The sequence below is a fragment of the Hemiscyllium ocellatum genome, chromosome 8, assembly GCF_020745735.1.
Source record: "Hemiscyllium ocellatum isolate sHemOce1 chromosome 8, sHemOce1.pat.X.cur, whole genome shotgun sequence".
Classification (NCBI taxonomy): domain Eukaryota; kingdom Metazoa; phylum Chordata; class Chondrichthyes; order Orectolobiformes; family Hemiscylliidae; genus Hemiscyllium; species Hemiscyllium ocellatum.
The window spans coordinates 99,398,562-99,420,807 of record NC_083408.1 but is presented as its reverse complement, the minus strand read 5'-3'; the positions used below and the strand labels follow the sequence as shown (position 1 = coordinate 99,420,807).

General features: G+C 38.3%; 1 protein-coding gene across 2 annotated transcripts in view; it reads left to right on the top strand.

Moving 5' to 3' along the window:
• Positions 1-22,246, top strand: part of setd3 (SET domain containing 3, actin histidine methyltransferase) — a 157,501-nt gene that overhangs the window by 47,096 nt on the left and 88,159 nt on the right. For both annotated transcript variants that reach the window (XM_060829377.1, XM_060829376.1), the window contains 2 exons: positions 13,843-13,915; positions 21,073-21,329. In XM_060829377.1, coding sequence (XP_060685360.1) covers positions 13,843-13,915; positions 21,073-21,329 — 330 coding nt within the window. The remainder of the gene's footprint in view (positions 1-13,842; positions 13,916-21,072; positions 21,330-22,246) is intronic.

Here is a 22,246-nt window from a genome sequence, read left to right as displayed (position 1 = left end):
TAATGAAAACTGTCTCAAGTCCGTCAGCCTTTCCTCGTAAGACCTTCCCTCCATTCCAGGCAACATCCTAGTAAATCTCGTCTGCACCCTTTGCAATGCTTCCACATCCTTCCTCTAATGCAGTGACCAGAACTGTACACAAAACTCCAAGTGCAGCCGCACCAGAGTTTTTTGTACAGCTGCAATATGACTTCATGGTTCTGAAACTCAGTCCCTCTGCCAATAAAAGCTAACACATCATGGGCCTTCATAGCAACCCTAGCAACCTGGGTGGCAACTTTCAGGGATCTATGCACATGGACACCAAGATCTCTCTGCTCCCACACAACCAACAATGTTACCATTAGCCCAGTATTCTGTCTTCCTGTTACTCCTTCCAAAGTGAATCACCTCACACATTTCCGCATTAAACTCCATTTGCCACCTTTCAGGCCAGCTCTGCAGCTTATCTATGTCCATCATGCAACTTCCTTCTGCACTGTCCACAACTCCGCTGACCTTCGTGTCATCTGCAAATGTACTAACCCATCCTTCTACGCCCTCATCCAGGTCATTTGTAAAAATGACAAACAGCAGTGGCCCCAAAACAGATCCTTGTGATAAACCATTGGTAACTGAACTCCAGTACGAACATTTCCCCTCAACCACCATTCTATGTCTTCTTTGAGCTAGCGAATTTCTGAGCCAAACCTTAAATCACCCTCAATTCCATGCTTCCATATTTTGTGCAATAGTCTACCATGGGGAACCTAATCAAACACTTTCCTGAAATTCATAGACACTACATCAGCTGCTTTACATTCATCCACTTATTTGGTCAATAAGGTTTGTGAGGCACGACTTATCTTTCACAAAACCGTGTTGACTATCCCTAATCAAAATATTCCTTTCTAGATGACTATAAATCCTATCTCTTATAATCCTTTTCAACCCACGACTGCAGTAAGTTCACTGGTCTATAATTACCAGCGTTATCTCTACTCCCCTTCTTGAACAAAGGGACGACATTTGCTATCCTCCAGTCTTCTGGCACTATTCCAGTAGACAATGATGACATAAAGGTCAAAGCCAAAGGCTCTGCAATCTCCTTCTTAGCTTCCTAGAGAATTCTAGGATCCCCTCTAGCCCAGGGGATTTATCTATTTTCACACATTCCAGTATTACTAACACATCCTCCTCATGAACGTCTATCCAATCTTGTCTAATAGCCTGTATCAGTATTCTCCTAGAGAACATTGTCTTTTTCTTGTGTGAATACTGATTAAATAATAATCATTTAGCACCTCTATCTCCTCGGACTCCATCACAATTTCCTACTCCTAATCTTACTCTTGTCATTATTTTATTCCTGATGTACCAGTAGAAAGCTTCAGGATTTTCCTTGATTCTACCTGCCAAAGACATCTCATGCCCCCTTCTGGCTCTCCTTAGCCTAACTTTTAACTCTCAGGTGCCCTAACTGAGCCTTCACATCTTATCTTCCTCCTCTTGACAAGAGATTCAACGTCTTTAGTAACCCACCATTTCCTCGCTCAACAACTTCGTCCCTGCCTGACAGGTACATACTTATGAAGGAAACGCAGTAGCTGTGCCTTGAACAAGCTCCACGTTTCAATTGTGCCCATCCCCTCCAGTTTCCTTCCCAATCCCATGCATCCTAAATCTTACCTAATTGCATCATAATTGACTTTCCCCAAGCTATAACTCTTGCCCTATGGCATATACCTATCCCTTTCCATCGCTAAAGTAAACATAACTGAATTGTGGTCACTATCACTAAAGTGCTACCTCCAAATCATTACCCAGTACCAAATCCAACATGGCCTCGTGTCTTGTTGGCCTATCGACATACTACGTCAGGAAACCCTGCTGCCCACATTGGACAAAAACTCACCCATCTAAAATACTCGACCCATAGCGTTTCCAGTCAATATTTGGAAAGTTAAATCCCTATAACAACTACCCTGTTGATTCCGCTCCTATCCAGAATCACCTTTGCAATTCTTTCCTCTACATCTCTGGAACTTTTCAGAGGCCTACAGAAAATTCCCAACAGGGTGCTCGGTCCTTTCCTGTTTCTAACCTCAGCCCATACTATCTCAGTAGAAGAATCCTCATCAAATGTCCTTTCTGCTACCGTAATGCTGTCCTTGACTAACAATGCCACACTTCCCCCTCCATTACCATCTTCCCTGTTCTTACTGAAACATTTAAACCCCGAAACCTGCAACAGCTATTCCTGTCCCTGCTCTATCCATGTCTCCAAAATGGCCACAACATCAAAATTCCAGGTACCAACCAATGCTGCAAGTTCACCCATCTTATTCTGGATGCTCCTGGCATTAAAGTAGATACACTTCAAACCACTTTCCTGCCTGCCAGTACATTCTTGTGACCTTGAAATCTTATTTATAACCTCACTGCTCTCAAACTCCTGTACGCTGGAACTACAATTCAGGTTCCCACCCCCCTGCTGGATTAGTTTAAACCCTCCTGGACAGCATTAGCAAATTTCTCTCCCCTGCCCCCGCCCAGGATACTGGTACCCCTGTGTTACAGGTGTAGTTTGTAGAGGTTCCACCTATTCTAGAATAAGCCTCAATTATCCAGGTATCTGAATTGCTCCCTCCTGCACTATTCCTATTGCTACAATCGTAGAGTGAAACCTATCTTGATAGAGAATGAATTTAATTTTTGCAACTGCTTACTGTGGTAAATGTCAATGTATGTATGCACACAAGACTGCAAGTGCTCTTAACAAAAAGAACACAAGGTTTATAAACAGCAAAGCAAAGTTTCAACCATTTTTCCTGCAATATTCTTTACAGATATTCAATCTTAATGGTGTCACTTGTATTATAGCTCTTTTAATTTCTTAATTAATTGAACCTTTTTCGTTTTGATGGCCAAAAGACTACTTGCCCGTTCTCATGGCTTGAAAATTTCTACACAAACTCTCATAGCTTCATAAACTACCTACCTTTCTGTTAAGGTGAAACTTCTCCTGATCTGAAATCTTGATTCTTTTGAACTAAAACCAGGCCATTAGTGGATCCTGATCTGTTTTCTCTTTGTTGTAAAATGTCAAACTTTGTAAACATGTCTTAAATTGATATCACAGGGTTCCGCAGAGCCCTTAACTGAAATCACTTTCTAATAGTACCATAATTCACTATTTCAAATGTCTTTCTGAGCTCTGTTTCTTAAAAAAAAAGTTGCCCTCACAGAACACAAACCATACATCTATTTTACCTCTACTTCAAAATCCAGGTATTAGAATTAGAATTACTATCGCATGTACCCAAGTACAGGGATAAGAGTACAGCAAAAAGTATACAAAATTGCCACTTCTGGCACCATCTTAGGTACAAAGATACCTAGATACAAAATCTTAGGTACAAATTAGAAAAATAAAGAAATAAAGGTATAAGTTCAGCATTACAGTCTTTCTAAAGCAGGGAGTCCATGCTGGACTTCAGCGAGCTGCACTTCCTCGAGTATGTGCTGGCTCACCTCTCCACCACTGATGCCATCTGAGAAATAAAGGTAAGTAGAGAGAAAGAAAGCAAGAAGAGAAAGAAAGAAAAATGCAAAGAGGAAAAAGAAGAAAACAAACAGACGTAGTGGATGAGCTCTGGCTTAGGAACCCACCCTGCTACCATCTTGAAAAAATTATGCACCTTTATTACAACATTTATGAAGGTTTTTAACTTTGCCTTGACAGCTTTTCCAGACTGCCATTCTCTTTTAAATTCATAGAGATTGACAACGTCCTCTCTGCTAATTCTTTGGATTTGGGTAAATGTGAAGGGAGGCCGATAATTCCACACTTTACCTTAGTAAATTTCGCAGTCTTTCAGTTTTGTTTTTCCTATCTGTTTCAAACCTGCATTCAACAGATCAAAGATGAAATATTAACAGATTGGTATTTTCAACACATTCTTGTTTCTCTCTTCCTCCTTCTACATACTGTTGTTCACATATAAATTTTCTCTCATTTTGACTTTCCTTAATCCTGTTTTTCTTTGTGCTCATGGGCATTGCTGGCAAAAATGGCATTTATTAACCAAGCATAATAGCCTATTCATAGGTTGTGATGAGTTGTTTTTTTGGAGCACTGCGACCTATGGAGGTGGTGTATCCAAACTATTATTAGGGAGTTCTTAGATTTTGTCTCTGTGTTATTGAAGGAACAGTTATACAGCTTTAATAAAAGTGTATGACTCGAAGATGGTGACTCTGAGTATCTTGCCATCCTGGGTGGTGAGGCTACAGTTTTGGGAGAAGCTGTTGAAGAAACTTTTGGCAAGTTGCAGTAATGCTTTTTGTAGATGATATGTACTGCAGGCAAGTAGCCATGGAATAACAAATGTTTAAATGATTTAGATGTTAGTTAATCTGCTATTTTGTTTTTGTTCATGTCAAGCTTGTTTAATATTGTTAGAGTTGCAATCTTGATACTACCTTGGATAATTTTGCCCTGAGTATTTTTGATCACTTATTTTATCAATCAGCTCAACAAATCGATGAGGACTTGGAAATCAGGTCAAATGGTTGTTTATTTCATGTAAGTGTAGTGCAAGTTAGTCTTAGCACCATGAAAAGTAAAACTAACTCTGGTCAGTTACAAACCTCTCTAAGCTTTATACAAAGCATCACAATATACCGATTACATTATCGAGTGATTTGACATAGATTTCACAGGCACTGATTATATTTCACCCAGCACTATTTTGTTGACAGTGCAACTTTTAGCCTGCCTTTGCACATCTGTGAATTCAATTTGCTTTTGCAATATGACTGAAATGTAAACCCGAATTAACTGAAACTAATTTTACCCTTTCAATGACAATGGTTAATACCAACGCACATCCCTTTGAGAATGTTTATCTTTGGCTTGGGATATAGAAAAATTTTCTGCAACTTATTCAGGTAAACAAACAATAGACCCTAAATTGCTTTTGGGTATAGATTGACCACAATGATCTCACTAGTCGTTGAAATTGGAAAGGATCACTCCATGTAGTGTTTAAAATTTTAAAAGTGATTACAAAACAAACAAATGACCAAACTGAATCATCTTTAAAATAGGCTTTTGTAAAAGTCTCGTAGTAAACAAAAATAATTAATAGATTTCCACTCCTGATTAATATTCTGATTTATAGATGACTTGTAGACATATTATTTACATTCTTGGTGAAATTTAATATTTGGGAAGTTTGTTTCAAACTACCAGACTGTGTTTGTGAGCTTTCAAGAATAACCTTTCTCATCGAATTTCCTAACTGTTTACTACTAAACAAGATAGTTTACTTCGTACAATGATGGTGTCTTTTGGAATTCATTGACTGTCATAACTTGCCAATTCACAGCTTTTAGAATTGTACTTTTTATTTTATATTATCTATTAGTGCTTTTCTGATGAAAGTGCATCATGTCACACTTTTCTGCTTTGAATTTCATCTGCTATTTATCTGTCTAGTCCACCAACTTATCAATGTCCTTTTGAAGTTTCACATGTCCTCCTCACTGTTCACAATATTCCATGTTCAGTGTTATCTGCAAACTCTGAAATTGCCCCCCTGCACACTTTAGATCCAGACTATTAATATAATTCAGGCAAAACAAAGGACTGAATATTGACCCCCCCCCCGGGGAGCTCCATGACAAAACTACCTCTACCCTGAAAAGTATCCATTGATAAGGCAAGGCCTTGGCAATTATTTACTTAACCATGGTAAAGCACAAGTACAGGTCTTAAGTTTGCCTCAGCCATAACAGGAAAATAAACCCTGTTCTATTAGGAGTTAATCAGATCCTTGCACTAACTGTTAAACCATTGAGCATGTTAACCACAATAATTTCTACAAAATTGTATGTGGTTAGGCCTGTTGCAAAATCATGGTTCAAACTACCTGTTAAAGCAGACTATATAGTAAGTTCTCACCAAAAGTTGTAATTATGATCCTGCAAAACGTGACTGATGTGGGTTTGGCTGCAACAGTATATTTTACCCGACCTGACAAGCTTATTTTATCTCCTGTGGCATGAGAAACTGAGCATGGTGTGCTGTACATTTGGTCTGAGCAGGCTTCAGTCCTTTGCAATATAGCATCATGATCAGCAATGGGTAATGATTTGGGCCGGTTGCATATTTTAGAAACCTTTCCTGGAAACCAAGCATTGAACTTTTTAATTGCATTCTCTACTCAGTGTGCAGTTTTAGCAGTTATCCACTTACTTATTAATCATATATCTCTTTTGATTTGAAGCAGAATTTCCTGTGTCCCTGAATGGTTAGACAGTTCATTGCTCTTTCGTGTCATTTGCACTTATCAGCATAAGTTGTCCTGGAGTTGGTAATTCCCATCCAATGTTGTTGCTTTGTTGGTCAACACTTAACGATCGTTGATTTGATAGTACGTACCATTTGTTGTGCTTGTCAATTTTGAGTATGGTTAGTGGGGTGATGATGTAGGTGAGTGGGGTGATGATGTGGGTTGTTCCTAACTTAGCATGTATATCTGGAAATGGTTTGTAGATGTATTTGCATTCCATTGTTGGGCATTATCAAATTTGGGACATCAAATAAACTGGAAATAGTGCAAATTTTGTCAATGATGGTAATCTAATTGAGTTGCTAAATCATTGAACAATGAGAAATTTAGAGACAAATCCATCGTAAGATTGTAATTTTTCCTGTGCATTTGTGAGTCATTCATTGCTTCTTTTGTCCAAGAAGTGGATGAGAAATTATCCGATATACAGACACCCTCGCCTGCTGGTGTTCATACATTTGGCAGACTGTACATGTATTCATGAGTTGTTAATGCTTTGATTCATCCCTAGCTGGGTCACAGACGTACATGTTTGCTCTCACATGCATTCAGTATCTATGCATCCCTGGTGTAGTATGGTTGACAATTCTACTCATATTGTGTTATATTTATCCTCTGAAAATGATTTGTGGTATCCACTCTTTCCTCTTTATCCATAGAATCACTTCTCACGGATTCTCATACTTGTGTAGGCCTGGAGCCAATCTCATTTTTTTTTCCCCCCCATTGTCTTGTTTGGTCTGATTGCACAGTCCTTCATGGTAGATCGGAAATTTACATTGTAGTGGTATCCGTGGTTTTTTGTTATCCATGGGAGGTCAAGTGATCTTTTATAACTCTTGTCATTACTCGTTTTGACAGTTGCAGATTGCAACTTCTCATACCAACAGAAACTGCTGCAGACAATCAAAGGCTTATTGCTAGTCATCTTAACACACAGGAGATATCATTCTTTAGCAAATCTCTCAGCGGTGATACATTGCCCAAATAATTGGGAATATCTATGGAGAGGAGATTAAAAATTCGGAGACATTCATGTTATGACATTAAAATGAATGTTGTTGCTTACTGAGTTTACAGACTCAATAACTTAAACGCTTTAAAGCAAAACTATGTTAAATAAAGCAATGTTAAACAATGACTTCCTGTACATTAAGTTTAAAGGGATAATAATAAACCAAAAATAACAGAAAAAAGTACATTGGCCTAAAAACTCCTGTAGTTATGTAATTGTCAAAGCAGGGTAGGATCGAATTGCATGTCACAACCTTGTTGAAATTCCAACACAGCTGATCTGAGAGAATTGATTTAAACATTGATAATTCTAATTGGTGTCTGGAATCATCTAAAACTGTGAGGGTTCTGACTCACTTGAATTTATTAGTACCCCAGGAAAGTTAAAGGATTAAACACCTATTCTAATCCTTGGGTAACTGTTAAACTGAAGCCCTGACTTAACTATTGTCCATTTCCCACCAGCAGCCCTGAACATACCCTGCCCACCCTGATGTGACATTTCCTGATCTTTCAAATTAACCTAAATCCTGTTTTACCTGGCACTCTACCTTGCCCAGCCACCTGCCAGACTTAGCCCCACACTTACCTTTGCATGCATACCCTTTCACAATCATGTCAAAGTGACTACTGAGCATTTAAACCACTGGGAATGGTGCTCACTGTTGGAAAAGGATGCATAGTTTTGATGATCTTCACTACTGGCTGTGATGATTTCTGGATAGGTCTCCAATGTTTTGTAACAGGAGGCTCTTGCCCAGAAATTTCCAGAGTGGAAGCCACCTGAATGTAAGAGTGCTTGCTTTTATTCAGTTGAGGTGTGTCGGGCTTTTTCCCCCGATCAGAATTTCTTGGTCACAGTTTTGAAGTTCTGATATATTTTGTTTGTGTCCAATTTTTCTTTCACATTCATCTCATCAGTTAGTCCACCTATATCTAATTTCAGTGAACTTCACTGCTCATTTCATATATTGTAAATATTAATCAAATAACATTTGACAAGGTAGCATTCTGGTAGGCAGCTTTGCTTTATTCAACCTAAGCAGGTTTTAGCATTCTTGTAATCCACAGGCATATATACCATTTTCTACAATTTGTAGAATTTCAGTGTTTTATGGTTATATCCATAGCAGATTGTGGCCTTGACATCATAGACTGCTTGTTTGTTTTTGAGTAAAACCTTTACATTCTCTATACTTTTTTTAAATGTATACTTTTGTCACTTGCATACCCTAATGGCTGGTTTAGGCACAAAGACATTTAAGAATGAAATGAGGCATTTATTAAAATAGTACATCCAGGTGCACGAACTTCTGGCTTTAACCAGCACACATGTCATTCATAAAATTGTAGGTGCTAAAATGTTACAGTGGGACACTAAGCACTTCAGTGACTTTCACCAGTCTTCAACTTCACAGCAATGAGACCGAATGATCTTTCAAAGCATAAACTTCGCTTAAGTCCAATAGTACATAGTATGTGGTCTAGCACTCTCTATCCTTCCAGAACAGAAAAACTTCATGTGGACAACGTCCATTTCTTTTATATCCATGTTAAAGCAATTTGTCACATTTCATAATGCAATTTCAAGCCTTCTAAGTGTTGTTTCTATAACCTTCGTGTTCTAGTAATGTTGGTTTTCATTTTTAATTTCAATCCTTTTAATTTTCTTTCTTTATATTCACTCGTGGGATGAGCATGTTGCTGGCTCAGCCAGCATTTATTGCCCATTCCTAATTGTCCACAGGGCAGTTAAGAGTCAAACATATTGCTGTGGGTCTGGAGTCAAATGTAGGCCGGACCAGGTAAGGATGGCAGTTTCCTTTCCTAACGGACATTAGTAAACCAGATGGGTTTTTTCTGATAATCAACAATAAATTCATCGTCATCTTTCGACTCTTAGTTCCAGATATTTTTATTGAATTCCGATTTCACCATCTGCTGTGACAGGATTCAAACCCAGATCCCCAGAACATTATCTATGTCTCTGGATTAACAGTTGAGCAATAATCTCACTAAGCCATCGCCTTGCCCTGTTGTTTCTTTTAACATCTGGACCATTCTGTTCTGTACAAGTCTTTACTGTAGTAGTAGCTATTGTGATATTATCTTAAAAAGACCATCGTTTGCAAACTTAATTAAAAAATGTTAAAAGATTATCATGTGGTGATTTCATCCTTTTGATGTATAACCTTTCCCAATTATTTCAATCTGTAGTCTTAATTTGTTCCTATTTCGTTACCACCCACATAACCTCTATTATAGCTTATTAACCACTTCTTTATCAGAGAGTTTTCTGGGGAATTATCTGATTTAGACAATTCTTAAGACTGCAATCCTTGTAAGTGACTTATTGCCCATGCATAAAGGACGTAATGAGTTACCTTTTTGAAATGTCGAGATCCATGGGCTAAATGTACTCCCACAAATGCTGTTAAGACAGGAGTTCAAGGACTTTGACCCTGTAATGATAAAAATTGGAGCTGAGGGGTGACCTTATAGACGTTTATAAAATCGTGAGGGGCATAGATAGGATAAATAGGCAAGGTCCTTTCCCTGGGGTAGGGGAGCCCAGAACTAGAGGGCATAGGTTTAGGGTCCCAAGATATAAAAGGGACCTAAGGGGCAACTTTTTCACGCAGAGGGTGGTGTGTGTATGGAATGAGCTGCGAGAGGAAGTGGTGGAGGCTGGTACAATGACAACATTTAAAAGACATCACGAATAAGAAGGTTTTTGAGGGATATGGGCCAAGTGCTGGCAAATGGGACTAGATTCGATTGGGAAATCTGGTTGCCATGGACGAGTTGGACGGAAGGGTCTGTTTCCATGCTGTACATCTTTATAATTCAAAGTAACTGAATATGATTGCATTCGAATATATCTGCTACTCCGTCCTTTCAGGATGGTAAAGTTTATGATTTTAAGACAATGGCATGTAGGAGCATCTAAGCCTTGTACACACTTAATGACCTAGCCTTAACACCACTCCAGCAGGTTAGAATTACACAGATTCCCCACCTTCTGAGATTATGCTCTCTTCCACAAGAGGAAACGCCCACTTTGCATCTGTCCTATCAAGTCCCCTAAGAATCTTGCATGTTTTAATAAGGCCAACTGATTCAACTTATAAGATCCCTCCAAACCCAGGATGAACCTAGTGAACATTCACTGGATTGTCTGCAGTGCCAGTACATCATTCCTTAGGTAAGGGGACTAGAATTGTTCGCAGTATTCCAGCTTGTGGTCCGACAAATACCCTGTATAGTTTTAGCAAGACCTTCCTATTATTTTACTTTATTCCCTTTGATATAAAGGCTATTATTCCATTTCCTTCCAAAATACTGTCTGAGCTTGATGTGATTCAGGTGCTAGGACTCCTAAATCCACCTGTGTGCCACTTTCTGCGATCTTTCCCCATTTAAATACTATTCAACTCTTGTATTTTTCCTACCAATGTGCATGATGTCACATGTTCCCACATTATGTTCCATCTGCCAAGTTTTTGCTCTCTCACATAGCATATGTCCTTCTGTGGACGTCTTGAGTCATTCCCACGAGGGATTTATAAAATCATGAGGGGCATGGATAGGGTGAATAGCTAAGTCCTATTGCCCAGAGTGGTGGAATCCAAATCTAGAGGGTACAGGTTTCAGATGAAAGGGCAACTTCGTCATTCAAAGGATGGTGAATGCTTGAATGAACTGCCTGAGGAAATGGTGAAGGCAGATACAATTGCAACATTTGAAAGGCATCTGGATGGGTATATGAATAGGAAGGGTTTAGAGGGATATGGGCCAAATGCTGGCAAATGGGACTAGATTAATTTATGACATCTGATCAGCATGGAAGAGTTGGACTGAAGGGTCTGTTTCCATGTTGTACATCTCTATGACTGTAAAACCTGTCTTCCCATCTATTTTTTATGTCATCCACATACTTGGCAATAGTACATTACTTTCTATTATTCAAGTCATAAGTATGTATGTATGGAGTAAATAATGGTGGCCCAAGCCTTAATCCCTGTGGTAGTCCATGAGTTGCAGGAAAATGCCCCCTCTGATTTTTATTAGCTAGCTAATCCTCTGTCTATGCCAATATACTACTCCCAATAACATGGACTGTTATTAAGTAGCCTTATGTGTGGTACCTTGCTGAATTCCTTTTGGAAATAGAGGACTGTGCAAGTGTATGGATAGGACTTAGACATTTTTAAACCACCGAAAATCTAGTCCTGTTCTTTACAGATCTGTATTTGATTAATTTGAACTCCTGATATCTTTTATAATCTTGAGTATCTTGTTTTGAAAATAATCAGAATCCTTCCACTCACTTTGTTGTAGAGGATGATTGCATACACTCCAGTGCACAATTAAAGCATTAAGTTTGAAATTGTTGGAAATTTCTACTGTGTAAAAACCAAAATTTAAATGAGTGTTTAAATTTTAGAACCTACTGACTTCTATATAGCTTGAGTAAAGGATATACACCAATCCAGACAATTGATTTGGTAACAGAATTTTAGCAAGAAAAATTCAGTTACCAAGAAAACTATAATTCATTCCAAACCTCAATGCCTGTTTAAATATTTACTGAATAGTTTCTTGTGCCATGTTGATCGAAAATGTAAACTCTCACTTAATTCTTGTAGTCCCACATATAGGCTCATGTTTCTTGATTTTTATCACCAAGATAGCAAAATTAAGTAATTAGCAGACTTTTCCAAATACACTGCGTCCCTATTCCAGCAGTTTAAATTGCAATAGGGGACAGGGTCATAGAGTTGTACAGCAGGGAAAACAGACCCTTTGGTTCAATTCATCTGCACTGACCAGATATCTTAAATTGATCTCGTCCCATTTGCCAGCATTTTGCCTGTATCCCTTTTAAACAATTCCTATTCATGTACCCATCCTTTTAAATGTGGTAATTGTACCCACCTCCACCACTTCCTTGACAGCTCGTTCCATACATCCATAATCTCTGTGTGAAAAAGTTGTCCTTCAGGATCCTTTTAAATCTTTCCCCTCTCACCTTAAAACTATGCCCTCTTGTTTTGGACTCCCCTAACTTGGGAAAAAAGATTTTGGCTATTCACCATATCCTTGCCCTTCACGATTTTATAAACCTCTATCAGGTTACCTCTCAGCTTTCAACACTCCAGGGAGAAAAGCCCGAGACTTACTCCTCTTTTATAGCTCAAACACTCCAATCTTGCCAAATCCTTGTAAATCTTTTCTAAATCTTTTCAAGTTTAACAGCATCTTTCCTATAGCAAAGAGACCAGAATTGAATGCAGTATTCTAAAACTGGCCTCACCAATGTCCTGTATATCCACAACATGATATCCCAACTCATATACTCAATGAAACTGACCAATGAAGGCAAGCATGCTGTACACCTTCTTTGCCACCCCTGTCTACCTGTGATTCCATTTTCAGGAAAAGAACAAAGAAGTGTACAGCATAGGAACAGGACCTTCGGTCCACTAAGACTGCACTGACACATGATCCCTTTCTAAGCAAAAAAACCTTTTGCCTCCACATGGTCCATAACCCTCTCTTTCCTGCCTATTCATATTTCTTTCAAGATGCTGCTTAGATGTTGCTATTGTATCCATCTTTGCTGGCAGCATATTCCAGGTACTTGACATCCTGTGCTGCAATGCCGTTGTCACTTTGCTTGCCTGCTTTATAAACTTTTCCCATACTGAACAAAGCTTTGTATTAGACGTTGGCTTGGTAAAATACTTTGGTTCACAGTGCTCTGAAATAAGCACTGAAGGGTCAGTGTTTTGTCATTTTCCTCTATTTGGTTGGCAATGTGTTTATTTCTGTTACCAGATACCTATATCAAAAATTAGTAATTAGGATTTTGAATCACAACAATTTATGGTAGTGCCAATGCTTATGTATGCCAGATTAGAATGTTACACTCAATTGTCAGAGGCTGTCAAGATCATAAAACGAAATGTGAAGTTACACTAGAACTATAACTTACTTGCTGGATTGGGTAGTTTGCCTGCTATTTGATTTTGATAGGAAGTGGTGCTCTTGACAAAATTATTAAGCATTGCGCATTTTTCCGAAAGAAAGCTCTTGCCAGCTTTTAGTTGAATTAAGTATTTTCCCATCTCGACTCCACTCCTTAATTTGACTTTGAATACAATCATTTACATTTTTGTCTCTTACACAGTTAAGGTGACAGGACTGTAAAAGGAAGGAAAGATTAGAAAATGATTTTTAAAAATTACAAAACGCTGTAGCTACTGCTCCTTGACATTCTCAATTGTTGTATATGTAATTATCTTGATGGGAACTAATTCTGCATCCTTTCTATAATCCAAGTTGAATTTCTGCTCCAATCAGGCAATGAGAGTCTCTTCCACTACTCTGGAAGTGATCAGAATTTTTACGAAGTGGATTGTTATTGCTCTTCGGGACTCTGTTTTATCAGAACAGAATATGGTGACCTGTTACTTTGCATTTTTAGGCAGAAGAACTTTTTCTGTGGATCCCCAGAAAAATGCTCATGACTGTTGAATCTGCCAAAAATTCTGTGTTGGGTAAGTAATGAATTCCCATGTAAATATAAATTCTTTGAAGTTGTTTGCAATCATTATGGGTTCACTCTCAAATATTTAATATTTTCTGTAAAGTTTAGAATCCATAGACTTTAGTTTACATTGAGCTTTTTATTTTGGTCGTGGAGTGGAAAAAGAAAGTTTAAACACCACATTCAATGTTGCAATCCATACTGCCACAAAGATTAACAACAGATTTTACAGTCTGTGTTGCTGTAAGATAGGTAGGTAGGGTAGTTAAAAAGGCATTTAGCACACTTCCTTTCATTGCTCAGATCTTTGAGTACAGGAGTTGGGACATCATGTTGAGGTTGTGTAGATTAGATTAGATTGGATTCCCTACAGTATGGAAATGGGCCTTTGGCCCAACAAGTCCACACCAACCCTCCAAAGAGTAACCCACCCAGATCCATTCCCTTATCCTATATTGACCCGACTCATGCACCTAACACTGTGGGCAATTTATTATGGCCAATTCACCTGACCTGCACATCTTTTGGAATGTGGGAAGAAACCGGAGCACCCGGAGAAACCCACACAGACATGGGGAGAATATGCAAACTCCACACAGCCAGTCGCCTGAGGTGGGAAATGAATTGGATTGATAGAGTGGCAATGCAAGATTTCTATCCAAAACAAATTTTTAAAAAGGATATTAGCAGTTTCTTTTAACATATCAAGCTAGGAAAGACATTTCAGCCTTTTTCACAGAAAATGGGCTTTTCCAATGCTGAGTGATGCTCTTCAGCTTCAAAACTATGACAGCCACTTTGTAAGAGACTCGTGAATGAAGTGGTAACTCATATTCCCAACTGTTGACGATGTGCTGGTCTGCAATGATATGTAGAAGGACCACTTGGAACAATTGGCAGCAATTATTTAAAAAGTGATATGTCCTGGATGCTTGCCTCGAATCCTACAATCTTGTCTGTTTTCTTTTTTAAAAAAAATTGAAAACTACATGTTAAACTCGAGGAAGCAGTGAACCATAATTTAGTGTAGGGGTGGATCTAATGACATCTGGTGTTAGTTATACTCCCCCAACTCTTTCCCCCCCCCATTTAATCTATGTGTAACAGATATTTTAAATAAATCTTGAACTTGTGTCTAAAAAAAGTACCTTAAAGAATTATGGATGCTGGAAACCAGAAACAAAAACAGAACTTGCTGGGATGCTGCACAGATGCTGCCAGGCCCTGCTAAGTTTTTGATTTGGGAGCCTGGGCATTCTGGACCAAAGATAGAGACGCTACCATTGTAGTGTCAAATTGCGATACATATTGTTTGAAATGCCAACTGAGTAAGTTGCAGAGAGGAGAAACTGGGCATTTAGGCGATAAGTGAAGATGTGCAACTCCTTAATCTGGCAGCTCTTGGATTGAGAAATTGGTAATACAAGGACTGACAAAAATCTAAACTTATACAAGCACCGTTAATGCCAAACCAGGTACATAGAGAGAATCACGATCCTATTGAATGGCAGAGCAGCATTGAGGGGCAGAATGACCGACACCTGCTCCTAGTTCTATGTAAGAACTGGACTTTGAACTGAAAAATAGTGTCAAAGGAAAAGTTTTATGTTTGAATCTCACATGTTTAAAATATCCAGCAATTAAAGGCAAAAGGAATGAAACTTCACAATTATTGTTTATTTTTGGTGGCTGAAAGGTTCTTTGGAAATAATTAATAATTAACATATTCTAAAAGAATTACTAACAGTTTATTCAGGCCTAATTACATAAGTGCCAACTTTAAATCACTCCAAAATAGGATTCCTAGAATCGCTGCAGATGGCAGTAACTTTCTGTGCTGGGTTTGATTTACTAAACATGCTGTAAATGCAATGAAGCCAGACTACTCAATGCATTTTAATAATGATACAGATAAAAAGATGCTACCGTGTAAAGCTAATGGCAAAGCAGCACATTCTGACAAAGTTTAGGATGACACTCTTTAACTCCACAACTATCCTTGCCTGTCCTTGCTGTAGTATTTGGCTATAAATGCCAAAAAGCACAGGATCACCAATTTGATATAGCATGGAGAGAGCCCAGTCAGGCTATTTATTGTCTCTGTCTCTGCAGTGGCTTTCTGATTGAGCATTTCACCTGCTACCATTCTCCTGTCTTCTCTTCACCAGCCCTTCAGCAGAAGCTGAACTGGACCTGTCACTTTATACTGTGAATACATGAGTAGGTCGGGGGCTTCTGTGGTGATTAGCTCACCTTCTCTTTCCCCAATGTCTGTCACCATCTACAAGCCAAAAGTCAGGAGCATGATGGAATACTTTCCACTTGCCTGGAAGATTAGTGCAGATCAACTGGCACTTGAGAAACTCGACACCATTCAAAAACATTCGAATTTGTGTGCACAAGAAATTGTAGTTGCTGGTAGTATGTGGACTCAAGACAGCTGAAGAGTCTCATTAGACTTAAATTGAGTAAGAGAATTCATGTGCCAATATTCAGGAGAGTGCATTCCCTAGAAAGTCTACCTAAATCTGGTTTGGAACAGTTAAGTTGCTTAACAACATGCAGATCAGAACCTATCGAAAAAAATGTTTGGTTAAATGGTTACCCAGTTCTAATGGCAGTAGGTACTAAATAAAAACTGAAAGAACCATGGATGCTGTAAATTAGAAACAAAAACAGAAGTTGCTGGAAAAACTCAGCTGGTCTGGCAGCATTTGGGAAGAGAAAGCAAACTTAACGTTTTGGGCCTGGTGACCCTTTCTCAGAACTGAAGACTTTGACCTGAAATGTTAACTTTGATTTCTCTTCACAAATGTTGCCAGACCAGCTGAGCTTTGCCAAGCAACTTCTGTTTTTGTTTTTAATGGCAGTAGATACTAATGTGGCCTTTTCAGTGATTGCAGCTCCAGTTTTTAACAGAATCCACCCTGGCCTTCAACGCTTAAGTTTGGGCAAGACCTTGGCTAGACTGAGAGCTTATACACAGACCACTTTACAGATTAAGGATGCAACTTCGTTTCTGGTCTGTTTTGAGAAGCAGCTGGTTCAGTTACCAGCTTATTGTATCAAAAGGCTCAGGCCCAAGCTTGATGGGGTGAAATTGGTTGAGAATAATTCACCAGATTGGCTTAATATTTTTCGATTAGAAAATGGCTGCCTGAGTGAAGTTTTAATTAAATACCTGGAAGTTTATCATGAAGGTCTAGGGACAGTCAAAGGAGTCAAGGCACTTTGCATAGCGATCAAGAAGCAATTCCATGATTCTGCTGGCCCACCCAGGACCACTATGGCAAAAGTAGAGGCAGAAACCAGAAGGCTGGAAAGCAAAGAAATCTTCAAACCAGTCCAGTTTACAGATTGGGCAGCAATCCTTAGCAGACAATTATGGGAAGCAAGAGTGATTGTCCCAAGCAAAGGTCACCACCAGTTATTGGCTGAACTCCACAAGGTCATCCAGTAGTTTCCAAAATGGAAATGCAGGCAAGAAGTTATTTCCAGGATTGGATACAGACATAATTGCAATGGTGGGCCAGTGCCCAGAGTTCCATCAAGGACCAAGCTTACAGCCAACAGCTTCTCCACATTTGTGGGAATGGCCAGGTAAACCCTGGACTCAGTCACATGTCGATTGTGCAATTCTTTCATTGTATCAGTGTTCTTTAAACATTCTAGCCACCCACTCAAAGTGGCTGGATGAACATAGAATGTCAGCCATCAGGCTCGGTTTGGGAAATGGCTCTGAGGGAGCTGGATCAGTGTCACAGATTCTCCACATTTAAACAGGAGGTGTCATGGTAACGAGATACCAGCCTCTGAGTTATTTCAGAGGAATAAGGGTCAAATGCTGGCAGATGGGACTAGGTCAGATTGGGATGTCTAGTCAGCGCAACGAAGCGTCTATTTCTGTGTTGTATGACTATGACTCTATATCTAGGACAAATGCATATCAATTCTGCCGTCATGTGAATTTCCCTCAAGTCCATATCATTCTGACTTAAAATTACATTGCTGTTCTTACATGGTCACTGAATCAAATCCTGGACTCATCTTGTTTGCAGTACAATGGGTGTCCGTTCATCCCAAGCACACGGTGAGTCAAGAAGACAGCTTACCATCCCCTTCTCCAGGGCAATTAGGAATGGGCAGTAAATGCTGGCCTAGTTAGTGTCATTCTATGAATGATTTAAAATTTAAAAGTTATAGGTCAACATTTAGAATGGGACGAACTGAAGCTGCAGATTTCTGACATTTTCTACACTATTGAGATAAAGTTAATTTCTTTTAATATGTTAGTGATGTTTGTACGGACACAGAAATCTGTAGCTTACACAGCACCATCTAGTGGGAGACATTCTACTGTATTATGTGAGGTAACCTTTTTTAAAATCCCTTTGACATTATTTGAAGAAATGACAGACTGCTGATGATAAATGAGAGTTCAATGTGCATTGTGTACTTAATGTATTAAGATCTTGAAATCTATGCAAATATTAAATTCATTCAGGAAGTTGGATTGATGAGTGTATACATTTCAATAATTTTCTTATTGTTTTCCATGTAATCTGACTAAAACTATCAATTTGTACTTTAAATTTAATATTTTTCTTGAAGGTATAGCATTGTGAATTAACTATGTAATTTTCTATTATAAGATTCAAAATAACCTATCATTTGCCAATTTTCACTAGTTCTTTCTTCCCTTTCCCACCCAAGAAAATCAAGCAAATTTTATTTCTTGATATCTCGAAACCAATTAATTGAGGTCACAGGATGGATAGTGTTAGAAGCAGGAAACACCATTCTCGTGTAGTCTGAAGATGCTTGTCTGAGGTTAGGCGTTTTGGTGACATAGTGACAGCCATATCATTGACAACTGTAAGGAAACTTTCTTTGAATGTGTGTGAAGGCTGAGATATGTGGGGAGAACACAATGCAATATTCAAAGAACCCCGATCCACGTGTTGAAATTTGAAGCAGCCCCAATCTATTTATGAATGTTTAATTCTCCTCCATTTCCTTTATCTGTAAAGGAATATAATGGTTCCTTCTCCCTCTCCCTTTTTCCATTTACCCTCTCATTCCAATAGCCTATCTAATAATAGAACTAAGAACTGATAAAACCCTTTCTCTATAATGAGGGAATCTGTTACTTTGGGTTTGAGCTCTGTATTTTCTAGTCTGAGGACAACAACTTGCAGTATGTCATGAGCTCTTACACAAGCATAGAGAGCAGCCAGGGGACAGAGTGAGCTGCACAAAAGGTAGAATAAAGCATTTACTTAACAAAAATCAGAAAATTAGACCAGAAATTTGGTGCAGGAAGCTGCCTACTTGACAAAGTGTATGACATGAAAACCTGGCCAGGGAACCTGGAGTGGCAAAAAAAGCCCAAGTGATAAGACTATTCTATAGCCGAAGAGGCAGTAGAAGGTTGCCAGTTCTGTGGAGCTGAAGTTCTGTCATTAGTTTTGTGCTATTAGGGCTCAGATGCAATGGGATGATTCATTGGTCAACTTAGCCAGCTACAGACAGTGGGAGTCTATGGAGAAGAGATTGAACAACTGAGAAGTAAACAGTCATTGGGGCAATCTTACGGGAGTTGTCTAAGTTGGAATAGCTATTGAAGAAAATCAGAAGGTACATCCTTGAAGTGAGTTGAAATATCTCACAAGGCGGACAGTTTAAAGAATTTTCTGTGACTCAGTTTTCACTAAGATCTGGGTGAGTTTCTGAGAGAACTTGTGGGATTTGTTTCTGTTGTGTCTGCCATTTAATGTCCAGCTTTGTGTATTTGACCACATGTCTGTTGATTCATATTTATCTTGTGTTCTAGATATTAGAACACAAACATAATGCTTTCTTGACTGTTGTCTAGCAAATTTCTTCTGTTTGTCTAAAATATAAATTCTTAAGGCCTCATACTCTGAGTAAATATCTGGAATTTCACATTTTCAGTTTTACAAAAACTTACTGATTCCCAAATGGATCACAAGAGAATTGTTGCGTCATCTGCAATCATAATAAATTTCCAGGTCTCAACAGAAATTGTATAAATATTTGAAGATGAGTTACAAATTTGGGAGCAGCTATACTCAATCTACTTTAACCACCAACTGGACATTCAGACCTCTTTCAAATCTGAATAAAATTCAAATTCTCTTTTATTCCTTTTGCTAGAACTTCTTTTAACTTTGGGTCAAATTATGCTCATGTGAAACAGTCCTGGTGGAGGCACAGTATGTTTTATCAAAGTATATTTTCCTTTTGAAAGGCTTTGAACCTTGCAGAGCCTGATCACATCAAAACACTTGTCTCCCTTTCTTAGTGAGCTGTTTTATAATTATTTCATGTATTATTGCATCAATTTATATACAGGGCAACTAGTGAAGGAAAACTGCATACAAATAGTAGACTAATATTAGTTTTAGCCAGATCTGCATCCTCAACTGCTGAGACCTCTGTGAAAATGTGGGGATATGTCAAATACACAAAGCTCAACTTGTGGAAATATAAGGTTGTGAATGAGAATGAGAAAGAAGAATATTTATATTTTCTTCCTGGCTTTGGAATATAATTTTTGAGAGTACAAGTTGAAGTCTTCTGTTGATGGGCGTTCTTGCATTTCAAAACCATCTGCTGCATTAATCTCATTAGATTCCCCCATTACACCTGAGGGTTGTGGAGGTCAGAACCTTTTAAGACATGTAAGAATTATTGAGATGAGCATTTGAAACACCACATCAAACAAAATCAGAGAACAAATGCTGGAAATAGAATTAGAACAAATAAGCAATTCATGAGTGGCATGGACAGAATGTGCTGAAAGGCTTCCTTCTGTGCTGTCAAAACTCTGATTCTATGATCACCATAATAAAATAGTTCTTTAAAAATATTTGAAACATTGTAGGATATATTCTACTTCGTATCAATTTTTAAGCATATTGTTTTTCTCCACTAACTTTCTTTCAAAATCAATACTTACAGTGAAATAATCCTGATGTTTTCAGTAATCTTTAATACTGTCATGTTTGAGTAATTCTCTTTGAAAGCTAAGTACCTTACAAAGGCAAAAGCTTCTTCGCTTTGTGATAATAATAGTGGTTAATTAATTGTTTCTCTTATGCTGTTATTAAGGCCAGACTAAAATCTGTACCTTTTGAAATCTAGGTCCAGTTTATGCCCAGGACCGAATTCTCCAAGCCATGGGAAATATTACCCTTGCGTTTCACCTGCTTTGTGAACGTTTGAATCCCAATTCCTTCTGGTTACCTTACATTAAGACATTACCTATGGAGTATCATACCCCTTTGTATTTTGAAGAGGAAGAAGTACACTACCTCCAGTCAACACAAGCCATCCATGATGTTTTCAGTCAGTATAAAAACACCGCTCGCCAGTACGCTTACTTCTATAAACTTATCCAGGTAGGTTTACTCATTACATTGTACTCTTGACAGAGGTCCCTATTTCCAAGAAATCAACCAGCATTGTTTTCAGTTTCTTTAAAACTTTATTATCAAATTCAGTTTGGCCTTGAACGCATTTTTAATATTGTAGATAACTGTTGACTGTATCACAGCGTGATGCACATTCTAAAATGTTTTGTTTAAGACAATGTATTCTAATACCTGTCTGGTTTAATGTTTGCTTCTGCTGCTAAAGTAGGACTGTTCCTTCAGGATGTTAAAATTTAATTTATGTAAAATACAGTTAGAAGTCAATTAGAAGTTAGCTGCTTGGGTAAGGAAAGGAATAAATTGTAGATATATTTAAATAATTTGTTTGGGCACCTTATGACAAACCTTTGGAGCAGTTTGGACTTGAACACAGACCCTTTGGCCCAACTCTTCCTTTATTTTTTGCAGTGGGATGTGAAATTGAGGTTCCAGAATGATTAAATAACCAGCGTAAGATCATCTACGTGTTATGTGAATATTTTAATCTTTTAAATCAATCTGAAAGAAAAATCCCATACCATTCACATCTTTTTTTAAAAATTTATCCTCAGCGGTTGGTGATGTGTTTATTGCTCGTCCTTTGTTGCCTAGAAAAGGTCTTGGTGATTATTCTCTGAACTACTACAGTACTTGTGATAATGGTGTTTCTTCACTGATGTTACATAAGAAATACCAGGTCGTTGTTTGTGCCAAAACTATAAATCTCTGCCTTGGGCTAACCTACCTATTTAAGCTGCATTTCTTTTCAGATTGTTTGTTGCAGTTTTAATAATTCAGTGGAACTACACGGAAATTTAACTGTGACTACAGTGCCCAATTTCTAGTCTTTTTGTGTTACAGCACACGTTTAAGAACTCCTATTACTGGTTGAGCATTTTGCTGTT